The 11,801-nt window shown below is 38.7% G+C and overlaps 1 protein-coding gene across 2 annotated transcripts in view; it reads left to right on the forward strand.

The window, feature by feature from the left end:
• The window catches only part of patz1 (POZ/BTB and AT hook containing zinc finger 1), a 55,581-nt gene extending 44,823 nt beyond the window's left edge, over positions 1–10,758 (forward strand). Inside the window, exons 4-5 of one of the 2 annotated variants that reach the window (XM_060843819.1) lie at positions 5,295–5,477; positions 8,446–10,758. In XM_060843819.1, coding sequence (XP_060699802.1) covers positions 5,295–5,477; positions 8,446–8,906 — 644 coding nt within the window. In that variant the 3' untranslated portion in view covers positions 8,907–10,758. The remainder of the gene's footprint in view (positions 1–5,294; positions 5,478–8,445) is intronic. The other variant, XM_060843818.1, reaches the window with a different exon arrangement.
• The last annotated feature ends 1,043 nt before the right edge of the window (positions 10,759–11,801 follow it).

Consider the following 11,801-nt stretch of genomic DNA (forward strand, 5'->3'; position numbering starts at 1 on the left):
TACTAATCCATCCAGTGAAATATCAAGAAATTGGAAACTAGGATTTGATTGATGACTTGTGACTTAAATCTATCCACTTCAGTTCTGAGCATCTGATCATTTAGTTTATTTAGCCTAAGACTTTTTTTTTACCTTTTACCCCATCATTTCAATCTGTCGATTTCATAGTAAAGTAAATATTGATGATGGAAAATAGTAATGACTGTCTGTTTTCCTCTTCATTTCAGTTGATAAACGCAATACTGTACTATTCATTTGTACATGATGCAAGACTTACTTTATCCTACAAATATTCTGACTTATCCTAAAACACCAAAGATTACATCAGATTATTTTTCTCCAGATTTGTTCTTGTTTTGTTGTTCTTCTTCATACATCACTCTTGCTATTACAATTGAAACAGTAGTTTCAGGTTGCAAAGTTGCAAATGCTGTCTCCAAACCAACCAGTTCATGTTTTGTTCTTTGTGTTAGACTTGCATTTATTATATAAAGTTTTGCATGACCACCAAACACATCAGTAATCTGTTTCTATGAATTTGATTGAGGGATAATTTTTTTTCATGATACTGGGGGTATCTGCCTTAATTGATCAAGGTAATGCTGTAGGATCTTTAAAATTGGATTTGCATATTGTTTGTTGGTGTATGAGAATATTTGAAAATGATTCCCAATTGGCCTACACCGATCCTCATTTTTTTTTGAGTTCTGTGCCTGAAGGCAGTTCCTTGGCAATTATTCACTGCAGCTTAGCAGTGTATCATAATTTTTCCCTGAGGGTGGATTGTGGGGAGACAGTCTAAGCCCATTCCAGCCAGAAAGAGAGAGGGTCAAACATCATACTATTGACATTAATCTGATCCAGGCTGTAGCCATCTAGCTAACTGAATTAACCAGTCCCAAGATTCAGTTAGGACCATGACTTATTTTTTCTATATGTCAATCTGTTATCTGTGTTTTGTTCTATTAGTACTGGTTGTTGATTTGCAGAGTGGTGAGCTGAAAAGCTTGAATTTTCCATTCTAATGGGAAGGCCTTTGGACACTCAGTTGCTCTCTAGTTTTATTTAGCTCAAGAATTTGTGCCAACTGTGTTCTTTTTGTGAAGAAAAATCAAAAGTCTCCAATTATCTCGCTCCTACAGGAAAAATGCACAGTAGGTGGCAGGTAGGAGAAAGCAAATTGGATGGTTGATTCATGATTATTTTCTGGGCTTACCAATGCTTGAAATGCTGCTGTGTTTGGTCAAACTGATGTTTACTGACTGTCACTGTTTAGTTTAGACTGCCATGCATGTGTACTCTATGACTGGTGTTGCTGCTTTTCTGCATGGTCTCCGTCTACAACACAACTTTTAACAAACTCATCCACTGTGAGAAGACCCTTGGTCAGTCTCTCTTTTTTTTCTCAGGGCTCATTTTTGCTATGTTCAGAACCAGAAGAACAGTATTAAATCTAAAAAGTGACTTGGCTTCTACTTTATCTATTTTCATCACCAGTTTGACACCATAAGTTTACACAAAGAGAAACTTTTGGATATATTGCGAATTTACCATTACTTTGGGGGAAAAGTGACACTCTTACATCTCAAGTTCTGTATAGAGCCAATACGTGTTGTAAAATATCATAGTCTACCTCCCAGATCCCTGCTTATTTAGATTTTATACCATAAAAATTGGTAATCTTTCTATGCTGAGTGATACTCACAATGCAACATTTTCTTTGGCATATCCCAGTGTTGGTTCAAATGTTTTGAGGTTATATATAAGAATTTTAGGTGCAAAGGTCCTTCTATATAACCATAACAATACTTTCTGGCCCCAGTCTAGAAGAGTGCTTCTATTTTGCCAATTTGATAACTTTTCTCTTTACAGTTTTAGCCATCATGTTGCCTTGGAATTACATTTATATTGAACCAATTCTGAGTGTGATATTTTTATCCAATAAATGATGCAAAGCATCTGTTAGCTATAACCAGGATGCTCCAATATGGGAGTAATACAGTATTTCCAGTGTTTGAAGGGTCAGTGTAGGACTTTTGAGCGAGGTTATTTAGATGATCATGCAAACAGTGATCCAATTTCAGAGGAAGCAAGGTTTTCTAGATAAATCTGTTAACCTGAGATTTATTTTGCAACACAAAAGAAATCAAGAATAAACCATGCAATGTGGAGTGCAGTTTAATGCAGAGTTTAATGTTCTGCAAATACAATATTAGCTAGTTGAGGCATTGCAAAGATCAGGTCAACCTCTTCTTATTTCATTTTTTTAAAATCCTTTTTTCATTTCTTGCTCATACATTTCGACTAATGCTTTAGTCAGAAGTATCAAACTATTGAAATCTCCACACTGAATCTCTGAATTAATGTGCATTCAGGCGTATTTGGATGGTGAGCACTATAATGGGTTGATCTGAACCACTTCTCTCTAACTTTCCACCAGGAGGTGCAGTTTGACTTGGGACAGAAGGATTTGTTTGCCACAGTGTAAATCTGAGTTGAAATTCTGTGTTCAGAGTCAAGTAACTTAAACCAATGCGTGATGAATGGATTCCTTGAGAGTGTGTATGATGTAGATTTAAAAGAATACATAAACTTAGCAAAAATTTTGACAACTGATCAAGTTATACATTTGCACTGCATTCATTCTGAGCCCTTGGATGACTGTGTGAAGTGAGTGAATGAATGCAGAGCTGGTAAGTAGACTAATGGTGACCATAAGGCAAACCATTTTTCATTGTCATAAAAACCCTTCTGGTAAGCTAATGTCCTTTCGGGAAGGAAATCTACTGTCTTTCCCTGCCTGGCCTACATATGATTCCAGACCGCAAAAATGTGATTGACACTCAATTGCCCTTCAGGCAATTAAAAATGGGCAAAAAGTTCTGGTCTCATCAGTAATGCCCTCAACCCATGAATGAATTTTGTTTTAAGTTAAACATGTGACCCCCTCCAGTACCACCACCATTACCTCAGTTCCACCAGTTTTTTAGATTAGATTAGATTAGATTACTTAGATTACTTACAGTGTGGAAACCGGCCCTTCGGCCCAACAAGTCCACACCGACCCGCCGAAGCGCAACCCACCCATACCCCTACATTTACCCCTTACCTAACACTACGGGCAATTTAGCATGGCCAATTCACCTGACCCGCACATCTTTGGACTGTGGGAGGAAACCGGAGCACCCGGAGGAAACCCACGCAGACACGGGGAGAACGTGCAAATTCCACACAGTCAGTCACCTGAGTCGGGAATTGAACCCGGGTCTCAGGCGCTGTGAGGCAGCAGTGCTAACCACTGTGCCACCGTGCCGCCCACACAGTTTGATCTCATCCTTTTTTTTTGAAGGCATTCACCATATGGTGCTAAGGTCCCACAAGCACCGACTGCTTTCTGATATTCCATTGAACTGCCAGTTGTTAGTATGTGACCCTCTTCAGGCTATCTCACCATCACATGGCATTAATACTGGGGCTACTACTGCCTGAACTGTAAGTGAACGGAACTTCCGTCTTAGTGAGGCTTGCTGTCTTTTCAGCTGTTGAATCAGCAAAGAGAATAAATATTTAACATTTTTTTGGTGGGGGGAGCAGGGGCATCTTTCCGCATGTTGTTACTCTGGCAGCTCGTTCATGTTCAGTAGTTCCTTTTCTGTTATTGGATGTCAACTGTTGTTGGCCTGTTCTGGGTAGTCAATCACTATAGGATTTCACTGTTTCTATTTGTGATTCAATTTATTAACTCTGCTACCACTGTATATTGTTCCTTGTCAGTATGTATCTTTTTTTATTTCATTTTTCTAGCTTTATTTCCTTTTTCTCTTGCTCATGTATCTCCTCTACTGCTGTAGTAAAAAATATTGCATTGTCAATTTTGCAGAGATCTCCACGCTGAATCTCTGAACTAATGTGCATTCGGGCGTGTTTGGATGGTGAGCACTAGGATGAGTTGATCCTAACCACTCCACTCCAACTTTCCACTAAGAGTGTAGTTTGACTTGAGATGGAAGGATTTGTTTGCTTCAGTGCAAATCTGATTTGAAATTCTGTGTTCAGAGTCAAGCTTCTCAAACCAAAGTCCAGTTCTGTACTCTTGTAATTACTTAATGCCTCATGTTTACATTCTGTATACAGCCATGTACTGAATGATCAGGTAAACAAGACTTCTGACAGCATCCGCCTGTACTGATGTTTTGCTAAGACAAGGGAAAACTACTCTAGTTAATTTCTTTTAGGTTGACGTTGTCTCCATTAAGTCCTCTCTATCCCATGCCATATACCAACAGGTGGCTCAGCTAAAATTGGAAACTATCTATCTCTGTGCACCAGACGTGGTTTCCACGAGGTGTTCCCTCTAGTTAGATATTCAAAAATATAAAGTTGATCTAATTTGGTAGCTAAAGGGCCATCCTTAACTTGGAGCTTTTTCTCACTTTTTCACAGTGAATGTAAATCCCTGGAGCCAAACAATCATTCACTGAGTTTAAGATGATTAATCAATCACTTAGAGTCTGGAGATGAGACACGTCTTTGTAATATGTAACATTGTTTTGCGTACTTCAAGTGCATTAGGTATTTGAATTCAGACCTTGTTGGTGGAGGTTGACAGCTTGTTCTGAATCTCTTTAGTAAGGGCCATCTCACTATATAGTTCAAAGCCCTCAAGAGATATATTTAGTACAAGGAGCTTGTTAGTGGCTTCCTGTATTCCCTGATCCTGGATCCTTGGGATGTCTGCTGGTAGATCTTGCTCAGGAATGTTGCTTAAAGAGAAATCGTTAGAAAGCAAGCTTTCTTCACCCATTATCAGTTTGGGAAAGCATTTTACAAATTTGGACTTTGCATGTCCAATCTTGACTCTTATCTGGAATGAATATTTGGGGCTGAAAAACACTGGTATATTAAAATGTTGATGATACATGTCCCATTTATGATGGTCTTGCTGAGACCAGCTGGAGGGTGATGGTACCATTAAATGTACCATAAAGCATGAGAATGCAATAGTTTGTAGTTCCCCTGCACTCCATATGATGCGCTAGTGCTAATATACTAAGCCTGGTGGCAGCACTATTGTCTTTCTCTCCCAAGTCAAAACCGACTGCTTGATAAGTGTCACATTATACAGGGCGGAAATGAGAAGAGAGAGCTGCTCAGAAGAAAATGTGTTGGACATAAGCAGCCCCCCCCCAGAGATCAAACTGGTGGCATATTCTAATTTTGAATGTACGGAAGGCTTGGAAGAGTTTGGGTTTCATCTGACGGAGTGACAGAATCTCTTCTGTCTTTTTCCTCAGGTTTTTCTACTGCTTCCTACTTAAGGGTCCATATTAAAACCCACCATGGTGTCCCTCTGCCCAACTCGCACACCTCTGACCCTTGTGAAAGGCGATGCAAGCCCCAGCCTCAGATCATGATTCACAAGCAAACACAGAGCGGGGAGATGGCTTTTCACTTTGACAGAACACGCTCGTTACAAGGCAAGCCAACTGCCATCATTCTTTGTATTGTGTGAGTGGGCGGGTCCATGCAGAAGTAGTCATTGTTTGACTCAAATCCTACTGTAAATCTATACTGGTACCTGCTGAGGAATAAATGTTTTACCACGGAGATGCTGTTATCAGTGGTTAGATAAGAACTGTACAAGTACTAATCTGTGTGACGGGGAGTGACGGCACAGGTATGTATGAGTTCCCTTACCTGGTGCAATTATCAACTCCAGCTGTCTGTTTTTAAGTGTGGCTTAATCTTATGAGCAGAGGAACAAAATATCCTTGAGAATAACTAACAAATAAAATTGCTATCTTTGTGTCTCTGGTTGGCTATAACACAACCTGATAGAAGGTTATTTTTTTTTCTGGAGAAGGACTGGAACTAAAGAAACATTATTCAACAACTTGGGAAGAGGGTAACGAGAATTGTTGCTGACAAAATGCTCCTGTAAATGGAGTGATTGATAATGGAATCTACACTGATATGATTGGAGACGTCAGGCATAGCCAAGAGCGCAGTAATAGTCTAGACTACAGTCGTGTTAACAGACAGATTTATTCAAAGGAAACATTCGTGACATTTGGGCAAAGGACATGATATCTCCCATGCCATCCAATTTGGAGGTTTCTGTGCTGTCCTATCTATCATCCTAATGCAGGATCCTGATATAGAATTTGCAGAAAGGCTAGCAACTTCTGAGGTCTATGCGGTTTCATTTCTTCCCTCAATTTTTTTTTCTCTGTCAGCAGATATTACACAAAACCTGCAGCATCAAAGATTCCCTGTTGTTCTTTGCCAACCACACTTGCACATTTGAGTAGAGGCCTGTGGATAGCATTGTAAGAGAGGTATTGTGGCTTTCGTCCCCTCCCCTGCCCTCCATGGTTGCAGGGGTCTTTGTTGCACACCCACCCACTCACTGGCCATTGTATTGACAGTCAAATGTTAGGAAATGTATGCATTCAAAATTACATGCTAATTCTTAGTGCTACACTAGGCAGTGTCTTTCCTAACTAATTGTCATAAATACTACCGAACACTGTTAAAAGGGAATTATTTGCGCTCTTGCAATATTCCACTACCAAGCCCCCAACTTAATGCAGTGCATTTCCACGAGCAATGAGACAATATACTTGTATATTAAAGGTCACATGTTAAAAACTAAGCATAATGTGAGGCCCAGTTCATGCAAAATCAATGAAGCTGCTCCCATCTTAGAGCTTGTTGCATTCTTTTGACAGTGAGAGCACTGTTGAAATTTAATTTCTACGTGGATACCATCTTGCATTCAGTTCTCAATGGCTCCAGGTTAATGCATTAATTTACTACCTGACAGGGAACACGTGCTCCTATTCACATGCAACAGCTTGGACAAAGGGGAGATGTATATTTGTAGTTCAGCAAAGAAGAATTATCACCTTTGCCTTTCTAAGAATGCCTGTTGTAAAAAAGAAGTGTTGACAGATCCAACTGCTCTGTGTGGCAAAGGACTGAGTAGACTTTGGAAGAAATAGCTGAAGTTGAGGTGAACTGACTAAAGTGAAGTATTTAACCAAAAGGAATTGAAATTGCACAGTGAGATGCACATTTGTTTGTAATTCCTTTCAGTAGTAGTCTGCGATTCAGTAGTAGATTTAAATCGTTGGCTTTAAATGGGTTGATCATCTTTTAAGTTGGGAACAGAGCAATTTCCAGAGAATGTGCTTAAACTATTCACTGACCAAATCAGTACAATAGTTTCTTTTGAAGAATTATGCAATTTTGAAAAGAAAAGAAAGCAACCTTTGAAATTTGGTTTAAAATAATGCTAAGTTGTGGGATTTTAAATTCTAATGATGATGAATAAAAATGTTTTCCAATGCATTTGTCATTTCGAAACAAAACTTGAGCTGACCCAAATATTTCAGTGACTTGAGGTGAGGAGGTGGTGTCTCATGAATGTCACTAACACTTCAAGAAAAGGATGGTCTAAACAGATGAAGTTACATGCAGCGCATTTAAATTGCCTGGTTCATCTGAAACTGATATTTTCAGATGAAGTGTCATGAATTATTTTAAGTCACCCTACTTCCTGTTTTCTGCTTTATTTTGTCAAAATTCATATCCACATGCCAACATTTTAAATTATATTGCTTCAGGTTGAGTGAACCTGTATGTTACTCATCATTAAAGAGCTGCTTTCTGATTTCCTCTCAAGCTTCGCACATTATGTAGTAGACTTTCAGTGATACATAATGCCTGGTAGATGTGAATGTATTGTTTAGCTTACATTTTCATTTTAGTTAATATAGCTTTGATTTTTAAAATTAAAGGCTTTTAATTTGTATATATTTCCCCAGTTGTGAAAACAGGTAATTATTGTTAAGACTCTGAGACTAGCTATATTGTCTCTTCAACCCTGCAGATCCCTGTGTTGCTGTAGTAATCACATTGCAGTATGAGTGGCCCCATAAGTTTAATCTTAGATTTTCCTTGTGGCTTTTCCCTTGCACCTTATTCAGGAACATAACATCAGAAACTTCCCATACCAGATTGGGTGCATTAGTCTATCACTCTGCCATCACTATAACTTATTCTGGGAAGAAGAGAGGGTTATGGTGTGGGGGAGGAGAGAGAGAGAAAAAGAATAGGCTAGAATATTTTTCCCTCTGGTCTAAACTAATGGGCAAGTAAATAGTGCATAGTTATTCCAAGATGTTTGCTGTCAACCAAATGCAAATGTTGTAGCTCTTCCAAAACAATTAATTAGGTTTAAGAATTGTTTATTGGTGAATGTTCTGAATGTAGCATGTAAATTAATGGAAAGCTCTTAGATCAAAAACATATTCTGCAAAGTGAAGCAAGCCTTAAAGCCACAGCCAGGTCACAGAATCAGATGTTATGAAGGATGTTATGTTTGATTTCTTTATGCCACTGCAGGCTGTGGCTAACATTGATTTTGCTGTGTTTCTGCAGATGGTGAGATGGATGGATTGAAATGTCAGCATCAGGACTCACAGGACAACTCTGACTCATTTGGAGATCTCTCTGACATCAGTGACCTTAAGTCTCCTTTGAAACATGACCAGGATGAGTCTTTTCAATGTGACCTCAACAATGGAAAAGTTAAAATAGAAGCCAGTGCCGAGCAGTATGCTGAACCGAAGAAATACAACTGCCCGGACTGCGGCTCAGTATTTAAATCCAAGTCCTATCTGAACAAGCATATGCTGAAGGTCCATGTCAAGCCCACTGCTGGTGCGCTGGCTGACTTGCCCACTGGCCTAAGCTCACCATTTTCACCTCAGCAAAACATGTCTCTCTTGGAGTCTTTTGGGTTTCAGATTGTACAGAATGCATTTGGCTCTTCTTTAGCTGATCCTGATCCTGGCCCAGAACCTGAACCAAGCACTGAGGACTCTGCTGAGCAGAAGTGAGGTCTCATCCAGGAATAGCTTCTCAAAGTACAAAAGATGGTCGGCTTCCAAGGAATGGCAGTACTTAGATTGTCCAAATTTCTTTTTAAAAATGACATAGAAAACAGAACAATGGGTGCTGGATCTGTAACCAGCCTGGCCATCAGACTTGGTGTTCTCCAGGACATTTTCTTGGGTTGAAGACAGTTCGTTACCCTTTCATATAGAAGGTGTCAATTGCCCACAAGTTGGATGTAGCAGGTGTATTTGTAGCACTCTCAGTGTGCGAATTGGGGGTTATCTCCAGCAGCTAATTATTTCCAAAGAACTGCTTTCATAGATGGTTGCAGTGTGTCCTTTTGGCAGACATAACTCATGCCAGCTAACATGTCTGCCCAATTAAAATAATAATTGGTAGGGCAGGCTCGAGAGACCAAATGGCTCACTCCTGCTCCTGTTTCTTATGTTCTTAAGTTTTAAAATTCTAAAAGTATACACTAAAAACTCATTTAACTTCGAAAACTATAGTATGGAATGGCTTAGATACAGGTGTTAAGATCAGTTTAGTCCAAATATTAAGATATAACTCCAAAACCCAAAAAGGAACAGTTCTCACACAACGCAATGATTGTTGTTGGGTGCCTTCTTTAATTATTAACACAAGTCATAGAACTGTTGAGTGCTTTTGTGAATAGCAAGTGGCTATTTGAGTCACCCATGTGCTAGTCTGGATGATGAGGGATAGTACATTAACATCTTAAAGGGTACTACCAAGCTGACCGCAATGCATGTGGCATTGATGTGTTTGCATCAAATACTGCTGTTTGGTACTTGTAACTAAATTGTAAAAAACAGAAACAGATGTAATGGTTTCAGGACAGGAAATATTTGTAAACATTTGGAGACAAATGCACGCAGACAATGATGAGAGAAAATTCCAGTTAACCTTTAGAGCAGAGTGCGCTGTCAATTTCCAAAGTGAATTCTACCTGCAGTGATGAGCTGCTGATGGAGAGAAAACTTACATCCCTTTATCAACATTTTCCCTTATTCAAGGCCCTGATTTTTGAATCCTTTGTTTTAAGGCTTGTGTGCTTTTTTTTCCCCACTAATGCACAAGATGGTTTATGGATATGCAAAAATCCTTCCATCTAATCTCATTTTTTTAATGGAAACTGTGTTGTAAGTTGCTAAAGGTGTATCACTTTGCTGGGCATTTTAACCATTAGTGTTGTCTCCTTTGGCACCAAATGCAGGCAGGCTTTCAGCTCTTCAGAGCAATGAATAACTGCACACAACATTGGGATGAAAGCATTCTCTTGCCAAATTTATATTGAGGAGATTAACATTTTGTTTTAAAATAGAAAAAGGAACCTGTGATAGGAGCTAGAGATTAACAAAGTTTTGTGCACAGATTATGTGAAACTTGAAGTTTGTTTTTGAAGGCTGCAAGGTAGAATGAAAACAGATGGAACAGTAAAAAGGCTTTCCTTGTACAGGTCAAGTCTTTGGAGTCCAAAGGGACAACTGCACCAGCTCTTCAGTTAGTTAATGGACTGTCACATGGGGCCCTTGATTTTTATTCATGTTTATTTATCAACTAGGAATGGAGTTGAAGTTAAGCAATTTGATTTTATTAATATGGTAATGTCTTTGGTACTAATGCCTTTGGTAACATTAGAGAACAAATAGTCTTCATACAATTGGTGATGTTGTTCCAAAATCCATATAATGTGATTTCCACCTGAAGTACGCATTTAAAAAAAAATGAAGGTGATTAAGCTTTGAAACTGCAGTTTGATCAGCATAGCAGAAGTTATAAGAAAAGAATGGTCAGTACTTAACAGAATTAACTAAAGTGAGATTAACCATTATCTTTACAATAAAACGATAGTAAACGCAGATTAGTGTTCAGATCTTGCCTGACCCAAAATGAAACTGAAATTGCATTTTCTGTGAATGATATAGTTGTAATACAGTTAGTTCTTCTATAACACATTGGTTGCTTTCTGGTGCAACCCTGCATTATAGAAAAATTATGCTTTAAAAATGGCTCTTAAAGTATTGGTGCTGTAATCATGTTACAGCCAACACGTGTTTTAAAACTTTGTGTTGTAAAAACAGCATCCACAATTAGTCGTGTCACAGTGATTCACATTGACAAAACACATTATAACAGAATGTCCTATATCAAGATTATTACTGCAATCAGAATGGTAATTTTGAATCTAGGAGTTGCCTGTCAGGTGTAGGTGATTGAGTGCTGCTGTACACTCCTGGCAAGCTAAGAGGTGGCAGTGCAGTAGTCAAGTAACTTATCTGAGAAAGTGGATAAATAGCCTTAATTTCTGCTAATTATGCTGATGTCAAGTCCTATTGTCACTGTTTTTTTGACATAGATTAGCACCTGAAAGGAACAATTGGAGCATAGCAATGTGGAGATGGGGCGAGCGAGAGAAAGAGAAGAAAAAACATTTTTATTTTAATACTCTTTACAATTCTATTTCAGTCATCAGAACCAGCGTTTTAAACTAAACCTATGTTTAGGTCAATGGCATGCTTGAGGTGCCTGTTGAGCTTTGATGTAGGAGACCACATCAATTTTGAAAGGATCTAGGCCGGTGTAATTTTCCATCCAACAGCAGTTTCTTATCCTTTTCATTTGAGTTTGAATGGGGTGAAAGCTTTGTCATGGTTAGTCCCACATTAAATTTAATATTATGGATACTTTGAGGGATGTCATAATTTATGTTTTGTCTTGTTTTATGTATGTATATCTATATATTTGTATATTTGGTGAGGTTTTGTACTAGGGAATAAGACACTTTACCACTTCGGTGACATGCTAATTTGGCACACATCCTCAGGTCAGGTCTGGCACAGACCACATGCTGCCACAAAGTGTATCAAAAGCAA

The sequence above is a fragment of the Hemiscyllium ocellatum genome, chromosome 24 (assembly GCF_020745735.1).
Source record: "Hemiscyllium ocellatum isolate sHemOce1 chromosome 24, sHemOce1.pat.X.cur, whole genome shotgun sequence".
In the NCBI taxonomy this organism is placed as follows: domain Eukaryota; kingdom Metazoa; phylum Chordata; class Chondrichthyes; order Orectolobiformes; family Hemiscylliidae; genus Hemiscyllium; species Hemiscyllium ocellatum.